Source organism: Herpailurus yagouaroundi, unplaced genomic scaffold, assembly GCF_014898765.1.
Source record: "Herpailurus yagouaroundi ecotype Mexico unplaced genomic scaffold, PumYag 67120, whole genome shotgun sequence".
NCBI lineage: Eukaryota > Metazoa > Chordata > Mammalia > Carnivora > Felidae > Herpailurus > Herpailurus yagouaroundi.
Genome location: NW_024419969.1, coordinates 196,051 through 220,004, shown reverse-complemented (window position 1 = coordinate 220,004; position 23,954 = coordinate 196,051). Strand labels below are relative to the sequence as shown.

The 23,954-nt window shown below is 33.5% G+C and overlaps 1 protein-coding gene across 1 annotated transcript in view; it reads right to left on the bottom strand.

Moving 5' to 3' along the window:
- LOC121024772 (probable ubiquitin carboxyl-terminal hydrolase FAF-X) overlaps positions 1-23,954 on the bottom strand; it is a 158,557-nt gene that overhangs the window by 65,797 nt on the left and 68,806 nt on the right. The window contains exons 12-21 of the mRNA XM_040466999.1: positions 18,283-18,489; positions 16,559-16,695; positions 14,913-15,046; positions 9,246-9,333; positions 6,621-6,963; positions 5,561-5,656; positions 4,870-5,081; positions 3,461-3,701; positions 2,780-2,929; positions 1,396-1,516 (exon numbers count right to left, since the gene is read on the bottom strand). Coding sequence (XP_040322933.1) covers positions 1,396-1,516; positions 2,780-2,929; positions 3,461-3,701; positions 4,870-5,081; positions 5,561-5,656; positions 6,621-6,963; positions 9,246-9,333; positions 14,913-15,046; positions 16,559-16,695; positions 18,283-18,489 — 1,729 coding nt within the window. The remainder of the gene's footprint in view (positions 1-1,395; positions 1,517-2,779; positions 2,930-3,460; positions 3,702-4,869; positions 5,082-5,560; positions 5,657-6,620; positions 6,964-9,245; positions 9,334-14,912; positions 15,047-16,558; positions 16,696-18,282; positions 18,490-23,954) is intronic.

Genomic DNA, 23,954 nt, shown 5'->3' with positions numbered 1-23,954 from the left:
TTTGAGCCCCCACATCAGGCTCTATGCTGACAGCTCAGGCTCTATGCTGAGGCTTTGGATTCTGTGTCTTCCTCTCTCTTTGCCACTCCCCCATTCATGCTCTGTTGCTCTCAAAAATAAACATTAAAAAAAGGGAGGGGGGGCCAGAAGAGTAAATGTATCAAAGAGAAGAACTACACTAACAGAAAAGGAGGAAACATCCCAAAAATGTAATACAATGAATTTGACCATGTGGAAAATTGTTTTACAATATTATTAAAGAGAATGTGAGAAACAATAATAAATGTCATATAAAATCAAATGAACAGAAGGGGACAATTTATTTTATTAAAGTTTATTTTGAGAGAAAAAGAATCTCAAGAAGGCTCTATCTGCACTACTAGTGCAGGGCTTGAACTCACGAACTGTGAGATCATGAATTGAGCTGAAATCAATAGTTGGTGCTTAACTGATTGAGCCATCCAGGCCACCCAAAGGGACATTTTTACATCTAGAATAAACAAGTGTGAGTAGCCTAGGAAATTAAAGTTTTTCATATACTGCTGAATCACTGTGTGGTACATGTACACTAAAATAACAATGTATAAACTGGAATTAAGAAAGAATTTAAAAAAAACAGGGGCACCTGACTGGCTCAGTCAGAAGAGCATGTATCTCTTGATCTTGGGAGTGTGACTGAGCCCCACATGCCAGAGATTACTTAAAACAACAAAAACAAACTTAAAAAATAATAAAATAAAAATATTTTAACAGTCTTGTTAAAACATAACATATTTTGAGTCCAATATACACCTACTTACATAGTTTTGAAAATGTAAATGATTGATACAAATTTAAGCAAAAAACATTAATGATCAAAAACGAATGGGAGTAAGAAATGTTTTTGTCTATACTGAAATCAGTATATAGTAACTGACATAAAAGTGATACGAAGACATTATTTAGAGGTAAACTGCATAACAATAAGAAGAGCTAAATGCTGAAAATGGTGATTTCTTTGAAAAGAAAATGGAAGGTGGCGATGGGTGCAGTACCAGATCATTGTTCTTCATTTTGGCCTTTGAAGAATCCTGATTTTCTAAATTGTGTGAATTAGTTTACTATGAATATTTTAAAATTATGCTAAATATTATTACTATTTTTTAAAGTAATCTCTAAATCCAATGTAGGGCTTGAACTCATGACTCTGAGATCAAGACTAAGCCAGCCAGGCACCTCCTATGTTAAATATTCTTATCTATCCATAAAAAATCTCTCAGTGACAATTTTGTGGGTAACACGTGATCCACATTATAAACTATACCAAAGTATATATCATAGGGAACAGAATCTACCATGTACTTGTCAACACTGAAGGGGAGAGCGTTGGCAGAAAAGGTCAGGCAATTTTCTTACCTGGTGGCATGAGTTTCATAAGTATTCTTGCTCCATCTCTAAGAGATGGCATATTGAGACTGCAACCTAAATCAGCAACTTGCCAGAGGAAAGCTATGTACCTGGGATGTAGTGACATTATCTGGAATACAGAAAACAAGAAGGTTTATGTATAAAATAAGTTTAAAAGGTTTTGTTATTCAGAATTAATCTCTTTATTGTCTCCAAGCAAGTTTTCTAACTGTCTTACATGAAATTACCTCCTTTCCCATTTTTTCACATTTACAAATCCAATGATTCCATGTTTGCATCCAGTTATGATGCAAACTTAGTAACTCATTAAGCTTTCTGAACTACCTGGTGTAATTTCTTTGCTTGTTCTACTGTTTTATAAAGCAGAAATTTTACATAGGACTCAGGTGCTGTTTTTACAAAAGGGACTTTGCCCCTTGAGGGGTTGCTGGTAAATCCGTAATCTCATTGTTGGCAATCTTAAATGACGCTTAACACTGAAGCAGCTGGTATTACTGCAGCTATAACAATTCTTTTTTTTTTTATTAAAAAAAAATTTTTTTTTCAACGTTTATTTATTTTTGGGACAAAGAGAGACAGAGCATGAACGGGGGAGGGGCAGAGAGAGAGAGGGAGACACAGAATCGGAAACAGGTTCCAGGCTCCGGACCATCAGCCCAGAGCCTGACGCAGGGCTCGAACTCACGGACCGTGAGATCGTGACCTGACTGAAGTCGGACGCTTAACCGACTGCGCCACCCAGGCGCCCTGCAGCTATAACAATTCTTAAAAGGTAGAGGGAAGAGAAAGTGTAAGAAATTGAACAGTTGTTGTTTCTTTAGGTATGAAAAATACTACTAAAAATTTGCTGAAGACAGATTATATATTTCCTTAAAAAGAGGTTCAAAGAAAAGATTGACAATATAGTAGTATTTTCGTAAGTAATAGTATACTCTAATCCAACTGTAATTGATTAATTCTACCCCAAAATAATACCGTATCTATGGAAAAAATTTTTTTAACGTTTATTTATTTTTGACAGAGAGAGACATGAGCATGAGCAGTGGAGGAACAGAAACAGAGGGAGACACAGAATCCAAAGCAGGCTCCAGGCTCTGAGCCATCAGCACAGAGCCCGACACAGGGCTTGAATTCAAAGACTGTGAGATCATGACCCGAGCTGAAGTCGGACGCTCAACAGACTGAACCACCCAGGCGCCCCTCTACGGAAAATTTTTATTTTAAATTCCAACAATTAAGAAATCCATCCAAAAGTTATAGTTAGCTGTATATATTTACTTGACATTTGACCCATCTATGAAACTTGTTTAATTCCTTAGAAAAAGGACCATTCCAAGAAACATGTAATATTTTGCATACACAGCTGACTCACCACGCCAGGCAAACAACTCTCCACTTCTGGATTGGGACCATCACTGTAGTGATTACAATGGTTGCCAGGAGATCCAGATGATGAATCAGAAGAACTATCAGGGCTTGAAGGCATGTTGGAACTTACTTGTGTAAGTTTAGCTGTAATTACCTAAAAAAGAGAATATATTAGTTGCAAAGACAAGGGAAAATACTTTTCCAAAATACATAAATTTGATATACCAAAAGACTACAAAATGTATCATGCTTTATTTTAGATACATACTAAAAAAGTACTGTACAAAATAACCATTTTAATAGGGTACTTTCTTCACTATCCTAGTGTCATGATACTTATCTTTTTCAGGGTTATAATCCAGAAACTTAACAGACAAGAGTTCACACAAAGTTCGTTAAACAATCACTGAATGAGTGAAAAATAGCCTGGATGTTTAATTCTTTGGGAATATTTGAAAGTTATATATGTATTGGGGAGCTTGGGTGGCTCAGCTGGTTAAGTATCCAACTGTTGGTTTAGGAACAGGTCATGATTTGGGAATTCAAGCCCTGTGTGAAGCTCTGTGCTCAGCATGGAGCCTGCTGGTATTATGTCTCCCTCTGTCTCCCTCTTCCCCACTCATGCTGTGTCTCTTAAAATAAATAAACTTTAAAAATTAAAAAAGAAAATTACATATGTACTTACTGATTTATCTTTTAAGTTTAATTGTCCTATCAGCTTTATGTCATCTTCGGAATCTATTATCTCACCACCCACAAAAAGTTCAATTTTTGTATGGGCTACATTTGCTTTAATACGGTTCAGAATACATCGTCGTACTGAACCAACTGTATCATTTGTATGAGACCATATGTCCAAGTCATCAACCTGTCTGCCATGGTTTGGAAATCGAACTATAAGAGAGAGGTGTTTACCACGGAATGCCCTAAAAAATTTTTAAAATAAAAAAAATTAAAAAAATGAACAATCATATTCAGCAATTACCAAGAACATGAAACTGGGATTTTAATATTTTCTTAAAAGAGGAAGACAGTTTTACTTTGTTTTGAGAATATTAAATATAACTTCTTTAAATTATAAACATTAAATTTTGGAACTACAATATAATTATATCCCACTGTGGCTAATCTTTGTTTCTATGGCTGCAAAATGAAAAATCTCTACTTTATGATAAAGAGATATCAGTTAATTTTAAGCTACAAGATCTCAATTCACTAAGAATATTTTCAAATGAAAACATACACAACTTGAAAGTATCAAAATAAAGTGCATGTTTCTATTACACATTTATAGAAATTCTTAAAAAGAAAAGTCACTCAAAAATATTTACCTTTCAGTATTCTCTTCTTATAGATGAGATACAAAACAAAAATTATATTCAAGAATCATTTTACATTTTTAACTTTAAAACTGATCACAATTAAAAACCAGACATTACCAGTTCTACAAACTTTACCCAAATCTAAAATTGCCATTTAAATGTTTTTTAATTAATTGAGCTTGTGTAGTTAATGATTATCTGATTTATACTGCGTAATACTGGAATTATTTATAATTTATGACTATACTAACATGATTTAGTAATTTTTTATTTTTTAGTACTTTCCAAATCTAAAGACAACTTGGCAAAGACCATTTAAAAATATTCTTGTTCATCATATCTATTAAATATGTATCTTTCAAGAATTTTATTTTTATTAGAGTAAGTGAATATTATCAACAAAATAAAATACACAGCTGGTATGAAATACCGTTCCCATTTAGTAAGTTATAATAGCTTAGAACTAAACCAATCAAGAAGAAAGGAAGGAAGGAAAGAAAAGGAATAGAAAAGAAAGAAATGAGGCAAAAAAAAAAAAAATTATAGTTAATGACTGATGATACGTAACGAAAATGAAACTCAGAACTTTCTACTTAAAAAACAAAAGAACTTGAGAATGCAAATAATGTTTTTAAAAGACAGGACACTGAAATCTAGAAATGGAAAAATTCTTTACAGCCCTTTTTACCTATATGTCATTACTTTCCTAATTCACTGGCTAGGAAAATAACAAATGACTACAAATTAACTACTAAATGAATTTCTTACAAACCTTGACATAGGTAGAATTGTTCTTTCCTCGTGATAATCACTGTCACATTCATTTATGTATTCCCTTAAAACAGTTAATACTCGAACCATTCGAATGGCTTCCTGTCTTGCACAATTAATACTGTCTTCATCACCATCCAAAACACACAACGTATCATATGACGCTTTCAAACGATCAAAGCAAGACTGGATGAAGTCTTCATGGATAACAACCTATAAATAACAGACCAATGAAAGACAATTTAAGTTGATTCACAATCAAATATGACAACAATTTAATAAAATAAAATAAAATAAAATTTCAACTTGTATCTAGTTATCAATCACATATTTACTCACTAATAATACACAAAAGAAAGCTGACAGTAAGAACACAAGCAATTAAACGAATTATTGAAAACAACCACAACAAAAAACCTTTAGGACTAAGTATCAAGTCAGTCAAATTTTTGGCTATCTCAACAATAATTAGCTTTATTCAAAATAATACTAACCACCTCAGGATAATTACCAAGCCAACACTCTTTGAGTTAGAATTTTTATAAGGAACAAATGTGGATCAAATACTTAAATATTTGGTAAGAGCTAAAAAAAAAATTAATTTCTAGTTTTAAATTTAAAAAGCTTCCTCTAAACAGAAGAATACTTTTGACTTAGCTCATGTGAAAGTTTTTATGCACTTTAAGCCTCACCTGATTGACCTGTAACCTGGGGCCAAGGTTTGTGTATATCTCTTTAAGGAGATCTATAGCTCTGTTGGCAATGTCATCATTACTCTGAATCACAACCTAGATCCAAAAATTAGAGTATTAGTAATATTCAAGAACTATTTTCTTTGGCACTTAACTAATGTAAAATTAAATAACCTAAAATGAAGGATTAATGATGCAAAATGTAGGTGCTCTGATAGTGCAATTATTTATATATACATACACACCTTCCTCCCCGTCTTCAGATAACATATATTTTAATCAGGATTATTTAACTCTGCAATTTGGTAGACAAGCTGTGAGATTTTCAAGGAGTGTTTCAGCTAGCATTATATAAATTTTCATTATGGTGGTTACTGATGTTTAAAACTGTTTAAAAACCTTTGATTTTAATTAAAAAACCCAGCAAATCTTAGTCTACATACAGTTTGCAAAAACTACAAGCAAGAACAAAAACTCAATATAACAAAAATATATGGAAGATGAAAAACATAACGATGTAACAGGTTAGATTTAAGATGACAATAAGATTTATTTACACTATCAAAATGGAAATGTTAACCTTAAATGAAAACAGTTAACATTTTCTCTTCCAGGTACTTAAACACATACAAAATTAAACAGTGTAAATAAAGGTATTAAAACACAATTCTTCTGTAAAAATAATTCTCCCTTCTCTCCATTATTCATTTTGAGACCTAACTTAAATAAGAGACAATAACTTTCATGAGGGAGGGATGAAATATGTGTAGGTAGACAATGGAACAGTACATTCATATATATCTCAGTCTAAGTTAAAACAGATTACCAGTGGCAAATGATAAAAGACAAAATTGAGGGGAAAAACCGCAAATCACTGGCAAACAAAAGTGATGTTAACAAGAAGGTAAAGATGAACAATCTCTCCCCCCAGATTTCTATGACAAACAGCAAAGCAGGATCAGTACATATAACTTACAAGTAAAATTCTGATTTCCATAAGTGTATTTAAAACAACCCCAGGTACAATAATTGTGAACAAGAGTTCCTACTTCTCACTTACCCTCCAGAGGTAGTCTAATCCTATTAGTTCCAAATCATCCATCATATAGGCTCTTCTTTTTGCTACTAGTTTCCCTTCACGACAATTAACTGCTTTGAAGAATCGTTCAAAACATCTCATTCCATTTTCAGTTAACAAGGAGGGATCAAGCTGAAGCACATTACTTTCAAAGAAGTCCTTATTAATATCAGGATCTAAGTCTGGTTCATCTCCCATTAACTTGGAATACCACTTAAAACAGGCTTCACGATCACAAAGGTAAACTGCATTCTCTGCTAAGCACTTCCATATCTGTTTTGCCTGAGGAGCACAGAGCCACAGTTGGCCATCCTTCAATAAAAATCTTGGAAAAATTAAAAAAAAAAAACAACAACAGTAATTAGGTCTATGTAATCCTCCAACACAATTTATTTCAATATGTCTTAAGTTGTATTTATCACAATTAGGTTTTAACTATAGCTTAAAGAGGTATTCTTTCAAAAGAACTTATTTCTTATATTGTATCTGGTAGTAAAAAAATAACATTCATTTATTTGATAAGCATATACTTATGATATTGTATGCACAGAATCTAGTTAATTCTATGACTATTAAAGTCACATCTATTAAAGTAGAATTATAATAAGATTGGTGGGTCTGCTTCAGGTAGTCTTTCTTCAGATTCTAGTTTCCTGTAGCTAGAAGTCTGCTCCATCTACTGTTTGCCCTTTCAGTGAATGACAGTGAATGAAAACAGAAGCTAACTTTAACCTAAATAATACTTTTTTTGCATTTAATTCTTAATTAACAAAACGATAGTGGCTTCATGTCCAATAGAATATGATATATTTATTTCCTGTCAGTAGGTTTCTTCTTTTGGGTATTAACTACATGTTTCCAGTATCTCCATAATTGTAGGACTGAATATGAAGAGGCCTTGTAGCTTTCAATCCTTATCTAATCCTTCACACCTTCATATATACATGAACATGGGATCCAGAATAATACAACACAAAAAATGCACTACTGTTTGTAGTAAAATGCAAAACTTTCAAAATATGGCCCCCAGGTAAGTTTGGTAAATTACTGGATGTTGCAGAAACAGCAGACATTTTAAAGTGAGATACACTAAATATTAGTAGTTCAGTTCTATCACACGCAGTTGTGTGATTTCAAACAAGTTACTTCCCCCAACTGAATCACAGTCTTATTTCAAACTGGAATAATGCTGCCTCACAGAGTTGCTATGAAGATTAAAAGGATTAGTGCAAATCCAAATATGCAGTAGGCATTAACTCTCAGTTCCTCTCTGACTTTAATGAATTGTACTAAGAATTTACAGAGCAAGAACTATACAAGGTCTCTAGATTCTAAACTTTATTAATAGAGTAAATAAATTCTACAACATTTTTTTTCTATTCCAATAGATCTAAGTGACACAGTACACTCATCAACAAAATGGCTTTTGGGAGAGTGTCTATATGGGGAGGCATGTTCTTTTTTTCCAGGCGATTGAAAAAGGGGAGTGCACTTTATTTTTTTTAATGTTTTTATATATTGTTGAGAGAGAGAGAGTGAGGGCACAGGGGAGAGGCAGAGAGAAAGAGGGACAGAGGACCTTAAGAAGGCTCTTGCACTAACAGCAGCAATCCCAATGTGGAGCTCGAACTCCATGAACTATGAAATCATGATATGCTCAACTGAATGAACCACCCAGGTGTGCTCCCCCAAAAGGCACTTTAAATAAATATTACATAATTTGAGAACTAGAATTCTTCTCAAGTTGAAGTGATATACACTTCTATCTGAAAAGATCAGATCAATTTGGTATATTATGAAATTATTAAATGTAGCCATGGGACGATCTGGAAACAGACTATGTATCAATCTAAATATTTCCTGATAAATCATTACATGGCTCAGTAACAGAAATACGGTATATAATAAATACCCCAAACAGAAAATCCCCCAAGATTAATACATCTGAAAATAACAAATGCAACAGACTTTATGAAAAACCAAGTCTCGTATTTTTTCTTACAGTATTTATCATTCAAATATGTTTTGCTAGGATGGAAACTGCATTCCTAAAAAATAGTCTCATTTATTTAAGCAATATATACATATCCACACACATACATGTCATTAAAAGCTAAACATTAATGAACAAATTCAGCCTAACACTACATTTTTAACTCTATGTGAATATATTACATAGAACTTTAGATTATTTTTATTAGCCATTGTTATTATAAACAAAGCACCAAAAGCCTATCAACAACACTGTCCCTTACTGCCCCAACAACATTAAGTCCCCTTGAGCTGCTTAGTGCCTTAAATTTTAAAGTATGAAAATGTGTAATGAATCAACTTTTATTTCTAACATAAAAGAATATAAACTGTATTCTGAAATTTAAAATGCATTTTCCTCAAAATTCAAAAAAAAGATAAAAGTTAAGGCTTAGCAAATAATTTTAAATATAATAATGAACACAGGAAACATCACATTAACTTTTGTTAATGCTTTTTATGTGGGGAAGTATTTAGCTGCAGGGTGGAATGGACACAGAAACAAAGGTATAATGAATATTAACATTACTGCATTTATGTTCTTAAAAGGAACAGTGCTATTTATTTAAAACCAACCTGAGGAAGTTAAGCCGTTCTTGGACTTCTTGAACGTGACTATACCTACTTCCAAGCCTCACAGTTTGTGGGTCATAGTCTTCATTGTCTGTAAGTTAACAACAATTAACACTGCATAATGTGTATGTATATCCAAATCAGCACTAACCTTAAAGAAATTATAAAGTCAATAATCACTTTATCATTATGATGCAACCTACAATAGTGATATTTACATATATCCAATGTTCCCCACAAAAATAAACATTTTTTTTTTAATGTTTATTTATTTCTGAGACAGGGAGAGACAGAGCATGAGTGGGGGAGGGGCAGAGGGGAAGGAAGACACAGAATCGGAAGCAGGCTCCAGGCTCCGAGCTGTCAGCAGAGTCTGACACGGGGCTCAAACTCACAGACCACGAGATCATGACCTGAGATTAAGTCAGACACTCAACTGACTGAGCCACCCAGGTGCCCCACAAAAATAAACATTTTAGACAGCCTAAAGGAAAATACAATCTGTTAAATATGCAATTAAAACTTTAGCACAACTCCCTATTTCACTCTTCATATATACTGAAGCAATTTGTGAATACAGGTTATGATTTTTTTTGTCTTAATTTTTTTAATACTAAAACTACCTTACAAGGAATAGTATGTTTGCATAAAAAATATTATTAAGAGCACTTCATACAGAAATACTAGGGTGACACAGAAGTTACTGTATTTGATACTTATCAAAGTATACCATCACCAGATTATGAATGTTTGTCTCATATTAAAAAAAGACCTACCCTCACAATATTATGAAAACAATTAGTAATGAGGTCTAGCCTCAGTGGGAAAATCCTATATTTTAAAACTTTTCTTGTTGATTTTTCAACTTTTTTTTTTTTTTTTTTTTTTTTTTTTTGGGACAGAGAGAGACAGAGCATGAACGGGCGAGGGGCAGAGAGAGAGGGAGACACAGAATCGGAAACAGGCTCCAGGCTCTGAGCCATCAGCCCAGAGCCTGACGCGGGGCTCGGGCTCGAACTCACGGACCGCGAGATCGTGACCTGGCTGAAGTCGGACGCTTAACCGACTGCGCCACCCAGGCGCCCCTTCTTGTTGATTTTTGTTGTTGTTGTTGAGAGAGCGCACAGAGAGACTCTAAAAGCAGGTTCCTTGCCCAGTGTTGAGCCCAACATGGGACCCAATCCTACTATCCTGGGATCATGATCTGAGCCAAAATCCAGACTCCCATGTTTAACTGAGCAAGCCATCGAGGTGCTCAGGAGATCCTAAGTTTAAAACATAAAATTAGTAAGCACTATGGACTTCCTTTATTAACATACATGCTGCGTGAAAAATCCTTAGTCAATGACAACGCAAAGTAAAAAATTAAAAATAAACATCGTAAAAATGGTATGTATACTGTTATGTGTACGTATGGGATGTTTATTTTTAAAAAGCAGAAGACAATGAGAATTTAGACCTACACTGTAACAGCCTGTCTTAAAAAAAAAAAATCTTATGAGATTATCTAAGTATCAGGCAAAAAAACTTCACAAAAGAATTAGAAGTTTTGGATAACTCCTCTGCATGGAAATGACCAAGTTGGTTTGTGGGTGGAACAAAGGGGTAATAAGTAAATGCCTCCAACAGCTCAGCCACACAGGAATCATTTCAAAATTTTGAGGCAAGTTATAGAGGATTTAGAAATTATACAATTCTTTTTTAGTAAAATGTTCTGACATTTATCAGTTATATAGCTTTAGAACTTGATCAGGTCATTTGGGTTATCATCTAATCCTTTTAAATTGGTGAAGGCAACCCAAGTTTTCCAAATGCCAAGATTTTTCCATATCAGAAAAACTGCAATTGGATGTAAAATTTGACTTGCTTTATAAAGATAAATCATCTAGAATATTTAGCAATGTTATCTGGATTTGAGTTCTGTAAAGACAGGAGACTATCATATTATGACTTTTTTGTACTTTTCATTTGAGTGAGCAACTGCCAGCAATTTTAGCACTTCTTTAAAGTGTCATCAGTTACATCAAACCATAGGTTTACAAAATGCTAAAAAAAAATTTTCCTACTACATGTAAGTTTTCTAGTTTTTCAGGAAACTAAACTTGAAATATTATGACTAAAGTCTGGACTGCCATGTTAACTGCTTTTTTTAAATACCATAGACTTCTGTCTAAAAATGTGTGTGATTACTTCCCAGGATCAGCTGAGGGCCAGAGAGGACAGCTTTGTGTAACTTTCTTTTCTGATATAGTTTCAAAGTGCGAAACCAACATAAGAAATTGTTCTTTATCCAGATACACACAATTGTTTACATTTTATCCATTTCTTTTATCAGTATTTCCATTTATACATGTTGTATCAGTTTTATTAACCATCTGAAGGTAAACTGTACAGAAGTCCCTTTAGTCCTTAGCACCTGGGTGTCTTAGGTCGGTTAAGAGTCTGACTTGGGCTCAGGTCATGATCTCATGACCTTGAAGAGGTCAAGGCCCATATTGGGCTCTGCTGATAGCTGAGAGCCTGAAGCCTGCTTTGGATTCTGTGTCTTCCTCACTCTCTGCCCCTCCGCTGCTCATGCTCTGTCTCCCTCTTCTCAAAAACAAAGAAACATTAAAAAAAAAAAAAGTCATAAATGACAATATACTCATCTGATTTTTAGATTAATAAAAGAGTAGCATCTGACCCACAGCCTACATTTAAATTTCATCACATTAATATCCTACCCCCAGAATGATCTCCTTTTTTCCTAGTTCAGAATCAAGTTTGGATTCATACATCACGTAAAGTTGTTTCCTTAAGGCTACAGTTTCTTTAGTTCTTTTTTGTGTTTCTTACCTTGATCATTTTAAAGAATAAAAAGCTACTGGTCTAATGACACCTAATCTGGGTTCATGTTTCCTCTAGTAACATTCAGGTTATCCATTTTTAATTAAGAAATAACACAAAAGTAAAGCTGTATGTTTGACAAATACTGTTATCCGATACCATGTCAATTTGTCCCGATATTAATAATGTTTACTTAGATTACTTGGTTAAGGTGTTTCTACCAAGTTTTTCCACTGAAGGTTTACTTTCCTTTGTATTAATAATTTGTGGAATGATTCTCCGATACTATGTCATTATTGTGGTCCTCATCTAAATTTCACTTGCTAGTTTTTATCATCTACTATTTTTTCCTACATTTTAGTTGACATTCTCCTTCATTTATTAATATCATTGTGAACTCAAGCACTAACACACTGAAAATGTTGTGATCCAGAATATCATTTTAATGCTCCAAGTATTACAAATTTACCTAGTAAGAGATGACTTATCTTTTTCACATGCTATTGATTCTTTAAAAACACTTTACAAACACTTTGACACAATAATGTTCCAAAGTCTCATCCTGTACTTACTTTCCTGCTGTAGGCCTACCTAAAATGACTCTTCTCCAAAGAATGATTAGCTTAATTAAAATGAGTATTAGGTAAGAGTACTTTTTAAATTACAATAACCCACAAATATCTAACAGTTCTTTATGACCCACGTGTAGAACTAACAAGTGAACTGAATCAGGATATGCATTCTGCCATAGCACTTTTATTGAATGACACTTGTAAAGAGAACTTTTTATGTTAGCAAGTAGTCCTGAGAAAAATCAGGTGACACAATGAAACCAAAGAGAATAGGAAAAGGTAATGCAATGTCAGTACTTAGAAAACAAAGACCTAAATGAATTACAATGTGTCCTATAACCAGAATAAGTTGTTATAAATCCCATCCAGAAATTAAAGAAAATGACACTTAAAACTTTCATTAAGTGCATATCAGTGCAAAGGGTCCCATTCTAATGAACTAAACTGAAGTGTACTATGCAATAAAGTGTGGGCAAATGCATAATACCAATGAAATGAAACAGAAGGAATCAGTGAACTGTTGGAATCTTACATCATCTGGTAGCATATTTTGTCACATCCTTGAGAAGGCCTACGAAACATGCTTCTTATAGAGATGCAATCACTACATTTTGTGTTGGTCAGTTCTATATCATACAAATAATTTAATGTTCAACTATCTAATCATTTAAGAAGCAGACATATACTCCTGCTATCTTTATTTTACAGATTTGGTAAATCTTAACTATAGAAGGCTTAATCAAGTGCTGGAACTAGGCTTTTAATACAGACAGTTAACTCTAAAGGCTATGTACTCTTCTTTCTAATCTTGCAAGAAAGCAATATAAATTTATAAAAAGATTATGAAAAATGCTAACATGTGAGATCATGAAAGTGAGGTATGTCAATGATATAGATACAATATTTAGTATCATAAAAATCTCAAAAGAACCATATACAAAACTTCTTTAATTTTTGTATGGGGAAGTATAAATTAACAAAAACTTTGGGATTTTTACAAACCTTATTACTCAACCACACCAAACTGCAACCATCTAAGACACAAACACAATCAAAGAGCATACTATTCCAGTCAGATAATGAGTATTACAAATATCCACATGTTAAACATATATATAACTCAATTTCACACATCCTGATGTAGCATGTCAACAGAGTATTTTTCAGTTCCATATTATGCTCATTCCTGTTTTAAACTGCACAAAAATTTTTTTTCTTCTCTATTCTCAAATATACAATTGGGCCTACTAGGCAGCCAGGATTTTGTTGGTGTATGAATTTGGTGTAATACAAAGGAGTTATAGACATATAAAGAATGCTTTGAGGGACCCCTGAGTGGCTCAGCTGGTAAAGCATCAGACTTAGCTCAGGTCACAACCTCGCGGTTTGTGGGTTTGATCCCCGTGTCGGGCTCTGTGCTGACAGCTCAGAGCCTGGAGCTGTTTTCAAATTATGTGTCTCCCTCTCTCTCTGCCCCTCCCCCGCTCATGCTCTGTCTCTCTCTCTCTCTCTCTAAGGTAAATAAACATTAAAAAAATAAAAAATAAAAAGAATGCTTTGTGTTCCAGCACACACAGATTTTAATAAAACTCTTAAAGGACAAGTAACAAGGAATTGATCTTTAAAGTACCAAGGAGTGAGCCAAGCCTCTCGTATAGTAAATATCAAAAGTTTTCTGATGGAACATAGAAAAATTTATCGTAATATACTTCAATAGTTTCAAATTCTGTGAACCAATGTGAACTCATTCAGTAAAGTGCTGGTCATTATTTTCAACAAATTAAAAATATTAATTCAGGGTCATTAAAAACAAGTGTAATGTGCTATTCCAAAACAGACATGGGCAAAATTAACAGAGGAATTATTAATCAAGTTTTCTTGAAAAGGCAACATAAGTGGCAGCATGAGGAATTTAAAATTTTAAAATGAGTTGGGTATATATCTAAAAGTGTAGTAACCAATGTAGGATAAAAGGAGACAGAGCTCCCAGATATGGAAAAAAATGAAACCAACTTAAAAAGGATGACCAGGAACATAAGCACTTAGCAATGGGCCTTGAAAAACTGACTTAAAAAATTTAGTGTGTATAAGATTTGGAAGTCTGAGTGCATTTATAAGTATGTAATTTATACACAAATTCACTTGCACTTTCTGGTCCTTGTAAAAACAAGTATGTTTTCATTTTTTAGGTAATTAACATTAGAGGACAAAATAAAAACCAGGAAAGGGAAGCCTACACTGATTTTAGTTAATTTTAGTTTAGAATACATACCTCTAGCATATAGTCGAATGTTATTCATGTAAGTTGCAAGGTTTTCTGCTACCAAAGTAACTAAGGCATGATTGTGCTGAAGCTGGTTGATTAAATCATGACGATAAAATACATGGGGACTTCGCTGAGTTTGACTAAAACAAGAAGTAATTAATTAGTATTACTAATTACTGTAATTAGTAATTACAGTATAATTAGGCAAATGAACACTATTGTAACTAACAGTTTACACAGATTAAATTCTAGCTGCTAATTCAGAAATTTAAAAAGTTTTATATTCATAATAAAATTTGGCTCAATATCCTCTGGTGAATAGCAAATATCAAGCATTTTAAAGAGAAAAAACCAACACCTCAAAACATATTTATTCTAATATTCATACCTTACATGAAAAATCATCTATTAATGTTCTTCAACTTTACCCAGATTAATTGTACAGAAGTATCAAAACACAACTGGTTACATGGGCAAGTATATTAGCCATTAAAAGTTCATTCTGGAACACTCAATTCACAGCCAATTAGGTCCATGAACATAACCAGAAGGATCCCTAGTTCCCTTTCTATTTTGCCATCTTCAGTGAAACCACCCAATCCTCACATCAGTGTTAATCCAGTGGTGATTAAATCACCTGCTCTTGAAAACTATGTGTAATACTGCATGCATAAATAAGCAATCAGAAAATGGTTGCGTTTGATAAAAGACAAGTATAGTGAATCAAACAAAGCAAAACATGCCCTTTGTAAATAAATGTAAATAAATATTATCAATAGATTAGATTATTTCAGGAATTACCCTAGTATTTTTCACCAGGGACTTTCCTAATTTCATGTTAATTTTCCCAGATTTAGAAAAAAAAAACAACTTGAAAAATAAAAGCAAAAAGTGGCATTATGCAATTCAGTTTGAAGAGGAATCTTGTTGGTATACACAATTATATAAATCTAGAGCTGTAAAAAACATCTTGGCAATCATGTATCTATCTTATAAGAAAACTACTTCTAAACAGTTATCCCTGATTACTGATAGACAAAACTAGAGCTCACTTCAGAAATCCCAATGTGTTGTAAACACTGTTTACCTAAGCCTTTTTTCCATGTTCTATTTTCTCTGTATGTCATTATTTCCAAATACATTACAAGAAAATAAAAGGTAAATTATTCCCATAACCACAATTTAGCATCAAGACCAAACAAATAAAATTAGCTGTTTAAGAAAATTCTAGCTAAGACAAATTAAGAGTAAAAAATGTCCTTAAACACAACCTTGTTATCTTTCATAATTTAAATCACTTATTCTTATCTTAAAACCCATAAAAATGGTAAAACAGATTGAAGAGTGAGATGAATACAACCCATGCCAAAATGTGTGGTAGATCTGCTAGAAGTCTTAGACAATTCTGAACTATGACACGAAAGCAACATCTTGACTGATACTTAAATGCAATATGACACTGCACAAATTAACTTAAATTCTGTGTCATAAAACATATAGGAAATGAATAAAATCAAGGTTACTCATTTTGTTCCAAACCCTCCTCTTGTTTTCTCACTCTAGTTTTCTTTAACATTTACTTTTATTTGTATGCTGTCTTCACCATAGTATGTATGTGAAAATTAGATACTTTTCTGTATTAAAAATCTTACCTCAAATTTTGAGGTGCTTCACCAAATAAACTACAAATTTCTCTTATTTGTTTCAATGCAGGAATTACCCACTTGTCATTTGTACGAAGTTCTTCTATAAAGCGATCTATCCACTGGATCTTCTGTGTGTCTCGATCCTTAAATACACATACAAAAAATTAATGGTTACATGACAAGTATTCAATATAATTCTATCTTCAAATTATTTTGAGAATTACAAAGCAGAAAACCTTTTAATTATTCTCCATTTCTGTGACATCTTATAAGTTTTTCTGACTGCATGACATGCTGTAAAGTGTATTTGTGAATTTAAGTGGTTCCACTTTGAATTATTTAAACAATAAGGTAAGCCTCGTTTGTAAATATCATGCTTTCATTATTATTCCTTAGGAAAATTATTTCTACATGTGATATTCCTGGGCTGAGTTCTATGCACATTTTCAAGGCTTTAAAAATATTTATATGTGAGGGGTGTCTGGGTGGCTCAGTTGGTCAAGTGTACAACTCTTGACTTTGAGTCAGGTCATGTACCATCTCATGGTTTGTGGGATTGAACCGTGTGTTGGGCCCTGCAGTGACAGCGTGGAGCCTATTTGGGATTCCCATCCACCACCCTCTCTACCCCCCACCCCCATTCATGCAATGCTCTCTCTCTGAAAATAAATAAATGGAAACAAAGTGGATACGTGAATACTAAAAATGTCAGGACTCTTAAAAAATGCTTTCAGTTGACAGGGCAAAGAATAATTAATTATTTCTTTGTGAGGATCAAGTACAATATAACACTGTCATTTAGTCAAATAACTGAACTAGGTTTTTCCCTCCCCTTTGATAAATCTGAAACTTCTACAGATTACTTCTACAGATTACTACAGATCCAATGTATTACTGCAACTACAATTAAAAAAAAAAAAACCTCAATGTTTTTAATCTACTTGTAAAGGACAATAGTTGGATAAATTTTAATCTGTGTCTTCTTCAGAACTAAAAATCAGTTTTATATGGACATTTGCAACTAACTGGTCCATCATCATTTGTTTAACCCAGGTGAAGCTACTCTCCTCTGAATTTATTCACTGGGCTCTCTCTCTATGTATGTATGATGGTACTTTTTTGATTCAGGTAATCAGTACAGCTAATACTTCTAAGCCTTCACAATTACATACTTCCCAAAACCTAAAAGTCAAACTAATAACCCTGCCCAGTCCTTTTTTTTTTTTTTTTTAAATCCTTAACCAACCTATTAGAAGTATGGGAAGGCACTGATAAAAATCTGGAAACATGTTTAAGAATATAAATAATATTCATATAAAAATATACACTCCTAATCAGTAAGCATAAATAGAATTTAAATACAGGGAAGATGTTGTGATTTACTTGTAAACAAAGGTCTATTTAGGAAATTCTGTTAGTTTTATTAACTTCTATTAAGCAAAACAATCTAAGTATCCTTTCTAGCTTATGATACTTTATGATTCTATTTTATCTTCATATACTCAACTACAGTACTACTGTAATGCCTTGTTTTACCCAGGCAAATCTTTTTTTGTGAAGAAGTAAAAATGCTTAGTAAATGATATGAAAAATGTGGGAAAAAACAAAGAAATGCCAACTTTTCAAGATTACTTTAAAAACAAAAATAATGGAATTATCCTACACCTAAGTCATCCTAATAGTGAAGGACAAAACGTAAGAAAAAATGAGTTAAGGAAGCACTCTCATACCTGGGAACAACTATAATCTAGTATTTTTATGTGGGCACTGAGGGCTAAGTCCATGATGTCTACAGGCACATCATCACTATGGGCCAGATTCCAAAGAAGGTTCAAAACTTTGTGGGCCATCACACCATCTTTATCATCCTCTGCAAGACGACGAATCAGCTCCAGTAGCTTTTCACGCTGCTTTTTACTTGCATTTGTCCAACTTGCCTAAAAGAAAATTTAAATTTTGTAAACATCACAATTTATACATTTATATTAAGTCATCACTGTTTTAATTTCATGGCTTTCAATAAACTAGATTCAATTCATCACAGCCAGATATACAAATGAACAGCTTGGCTTAACAGAGTACTTAATAAACCATGTCTCATTTGAGAAAACAAACAGTATTCATGGGATAGAATAATCTAAACTCAAGGAAAAAAATGTTTACAAATAACTCTACTGACTTTAAAATCAGTTACAAAATATACCAAGAAATCCGAAAATTCAAAAATGAAACAAACAATTTAAAAATCGGCAAATGACTTCAATAGATGTTTTTCCTTTCCTTCTTCCCTCCCTCCCTTTCTTTTTGAGAGGGAGTCACAGGGAGTGTATGTGCGCATTCAAGTAGGGTAGAGGGACAGAGAAAGGTACAGCAAGAAATTAGCAGGTTCCGACCTGGACTCTGAGATCTTGAGCAGAGCTGAAAACCTAGACTCTTGAGATCCTACCTGAGCTGAAATCAAAGGCTCAACAGACAGAGCTAAACAGACATTTTTCTAAAGATACACAAATTATCCAACAGCACATGGAAAGATGCTCAACATCATTGATTATTAGGGAAATGCAAACCAAAATTACAATGAAACAATTAACTCCCATTCTTTAGCATGGCTATTATGAAACACACAGATAATATTAAGTGTTTGGTGAATATGTAGAAAAATTTAAACTTGTGCACTGTTTATGGGAAACTTGTGCACTGTTTCCTTAAGGGAAAAACTGGTGCAGCCACTATGCACAACAGTACAGCAGCTCCTCAAAAAAATAAACGTAACATTACTACATCATCCAGCAATTCTATTTGTAGGTATATGTAAGTATATATACCCAAAGCAAGCTACAACAGTCTCAAAGAGCTATCTGTACACTCATGTTCAAGGCAGCATTTTTATTCACAATAGCTAAAATATGGAAGCAACCCAAATGTCTATCAATGAAAAATTGGAGAAACAAAATGTGGCCTATCCTTACAGTAAAATATTACTCAATTAAAAAGAAAGGAAATTCTGAAACATGTTATAATATGGATGAAAGTTGAGAACAGAATAGCAGTGAAATGCCAGTCACTAGAAGATAATACTGTATGATTTCACTTATATGAGATAACAGAGCAACCAAAATCATATAGATGGAAAGTAGAATGGTGGCTGCCAGGGGTCTGTAAGACTGGGAATGAGCAACATTGTTTAATGGGTATAGAACATGACCTTTGTAAGAAGAAAAGAGCTACAGAGATGACTGCTGGTAATGGTTGCACAACATCATTAACATATTTAATATCAACGAACCACACACTTAAAAATGGTTTAAGATGGTAGGGGCACCTGGGGTGGCTTAGTCGGTTAAGCATCCAACTCTTGGCTCAGGTCAGGTTGTGAGACTGGGCCCCATGTCAGGCTCTGTGTTCAGTGTGAAGCCTGCTTAAGATTCTCTCTATCCCTCTGCCCCTCCCATGCTATGATTTGGGGCACACATGCACTCTCTAAAAAAAAAAAAGGTTAAGAGGCTAAATTTTATGCCATGTGTATTTTATCACAATAAAAAAAATGGGGGGAAAACATTATAAATGAAGAGAGCAGGCCATCAACTAATGTATTTTGAACAATTTTTAAAACAAAAAGCAAAAGGGCAGAGAAAAAATTTTGACAAATTCTAAATTATTGGCTACAAATTTTTTAAATCTGCAATGTTAAACTTAGAAGGAAATAAAATGCTCATTAAAAAAACGCAAAAGTAAAATCGTTCTGTTTGAGAAGATTGATATTTATTCTCCCAATACAGAGTAAGTAAACTCTGGATGTTATACATAAACAGATGAAAACTAAAAATAGAAGAGAGAGGAAAGCAGAACTGCTAGGGACTTCAAAATTCCCTAGATTCTGTTTTAAAATTTTATATATCCCACACTTGAAGTTGAGGATCCAGCAATCTGGAAGCACTAACAGGCACAAAGAAAGCACCTCAAAAGGCCAACTAAGTAGTCAAAGAACCAGGAAAAGGACATGCTAGCAAGACAAAAACTTACAACAACTGACCTATTCCAAACAAAAACATAAACAACTGTGTAGAATAAATTATGGCTTATATGAACCCAAACCAAATAATTGAGTGGGAAGCCTGCACTTCAGTAAGCTGTAATAAAGCATCCCAATACCTTACTGAAGTGATACAGAAAGATCAAGTAGGGAGCTGGGATTTCAATCACCTGCCAAGCGTAGTGAGGAGCCACTGCTTTTTTTTTTTCTTTTTAAAGCAGCCACTACTTAAGTGGTGCTAGAGGATGACTGATAGAAAATCAGAACTTTACTATGCCAATCAGTAATAAAGCCCCCATCCCCAGGGGTCAGAATGAAAAACATGAAGTGTCAGAACTTCCTTCCTACCCAACAGTCAATAATGCCCCAGTTTGGGAGACAGAAAGGCTTAAAGCAGAAACTATGGTTCCATTTGGAGCAGGCAATAAAAAAGGAGCATTGTTTCATTCCATGAGAAGCGTACCAGGCAAAACCGGCTAAAACAGAAGATTTATTTATTTTGAGAAAGAGTGTGAACAGCGGAGCGGCAAAGCAAAAGCAAGTCCCAAGTAGGCTCTGTGCTGTTAGCACGAGGCCCAATTCAGGGCTTGATCTCATGAACTGTGAGATTATGACCTGTGCCAAAGTTCAACTCTTAACCAACTGAGCCACCCAGGTACCCTTTTGTCTTTTAATCTGTAAAACAGTTTGTTTTTTAAGAAATCTCTACATTCCAAATTATAATTTATAAATTTATAAATTCCAATTTATAATCCCATTAACAAGAATCTCATGCTCTATTGACTGAGAGAGCCAGGTGCCCCTAAACCAGAAGATTTAAATAATCCCAAGACTTAAACATAATAAAACATCCAAGTTTCAAGTGGAAACCTACTCAAATTAAGAAAAAAATGAAAACCAGAAGAGAACAAACAATATGATAAATAAAAGAGAAAGCTTAAACCTTAATGTTTCAAAAATCACATTAAGTGTAAATGGTTTAGCTACCCCAGTTATAAAGCAGAGCTTATGGAAATTATATATTAAGATATAAAGTAGGCAGGGTGAAAGCAAAAAGATATACAAATACTAAAGATGAGAAAGACAGGCCATAGTAGTAATAGCTAAAACAGATTTCAGAATGTATGAAACATTTATTGAGTGTCAGTCCACCAATAAAACACAGCAATCCTAAATGTGTATGATCAAGTATGTATACACTATAAAAACTGTAAAGCAAAATCTGACAGAATTCAAAGGTGAAACAGGAAAATCCGTAACATACGCAGACATCAACATCCATCTTTATTTAACAACATTTTTTTTAATGTTTTTATTTATTTTTTTTTATTTTTGAGAGGGAGAGACAAAGTGTGAGCAGGGGGAAGGACAGAGAGAGGGAGACACAGAATCCGAAGCAGGCTCCAGGCTCTGAGCTGTCAGCACAGGTTGAGACCCTAAATTGTGACATTGTGAGGTGAGCCCAACTTGGATGCTCAACCAACTGAGCCACCCAGGTGTTCCACAACATCCATCTTTAAACAAGTGATAGAACTAGAGACAAATCAGAAAAATTCTGAAATCAACAAAACCATCAACAGGATTTAACTGACATTTATAGTACCATTCGCCATCAGCAGCAGAATACACCCTTTTCAAAATACCCACAGAAAAATCCCAAGATAATAAATGCACAATGGAGTATTACTCAGCCATAAAAATGAAATTTTACCATTTGCAACAACACAGATGAAGCTAGAAAATAGAATGTTAAGCAAAATCTGAGAAAGACAGTGTCATATGATTTCACTCATATATGGAATTTAAGAAACAAATGAGCAAAGGAAAAAAAATAAGGAGGGGGGTAGGGACAAACTAAGAAATAGATTCTAGAGAACAAAAAGATGGTCAACAGAGGGGAGATGGGTGGAGGAAAGGAGAAAATAGGTGAAAGGGATTAACGAGTACACTTGTGATGATCACTGGGTATTGTGTGCAAGAGATGAATCACTATACTGTACATCTGAAACCAATACAACAATGAATGTTAACTGTACTTGAATTAAATAAAAAACAATAAAAAATACATACACATACATAGATATATATATATACACACACACACACACCAGGATAGACCATTTTCTGGCCCATAAGACAAACATCAGCAAAGTGATGGGATGGAAATCAAACTGAGTATTTTTCCAACCACAACAGAAACAAGCCTAACTATAACCCAGTAACAAAAGATGACAGAAAATTTACTAGTACTTGGAAACTAAACAACATAGTTTTATGTTGTTGAAGAGACCCTAGAGATTAAAAATATAATCAACTAAATGTAAATAAAACCACATGTTCCAAAGTTTACGTAAGTATATATAACAATAAATGTCAAAAGGGAAATGCATAGCACTAAATGCACAATCAGAAAACAGGGAAAGCTCAAATGAGTAATTCAAAGTATTTTTTAAAAATATTAAAAAAAAATTTTTTTTAATATTTATTTATTTTTTTGAGAGAAAGAAAGAGCTCAACAGCAGAGGGAGGGGCAAAGTGGGAGACACAGAATTTGAAACAGGCTCCAGGCTGTGAGCTGCCAACATAGAGTGAGATGGGGGACTCAAACTAATAGACCATGAGAGCATGACTTGAGCCAAAGCTGGATGCTCAAATGACTGAACCACCCAGGTACCTCTAAAACTATTTTAAGAAACCAGAAGAAGAGCAAAATAAAGCCTGAGACAAGAAGTAGGAAGGAAATAGAGAAGAAAGGAAAGAAGGAAAGAAACAAAGAAAGAAAACCTAATAGAACTGAAAACAGGAAAAAAAACAGAATTAATCAAATGAAGAATTGGTTCTTTTGAAAGATCAGTAATCTGACAAATTTCTAGCACAGCCAAAAAGGAAAAATATGAATGTGCAAATTACTAAGATGAAGAACAAAACACAGACTTCACTATAGTCATAAAGGATAACAGAAAATACCGAAACCAATTTTACACACATAACTTTGAGCAATTACATGAAATGAACCATATCATGTAAAACACAAATTACTACTCAGCCAATATAGACAATATGAATAAAACATAATTAGTATAAAATTTAATTAATGATTTAAAAACTCCCATAAACAGAAACTGCCAGATTCAGATGCATTTCACTGGATAATCCTAACATTTAAAGAAATAATAGTGTATTTCTTCCAGAAAAAAGGAGAACACACAAAATTTACTTTATGAAACAAGAAACACTCTGAAAATACAAAGAATAAAGAAAACTACAGACTATATATCCCTCATGAATACATATAGAGTACTGAACATAATATTAGTCAATGAAATTCAGGAAAATACTAAAAAAATAGATAACCGAGTACAGTTTATC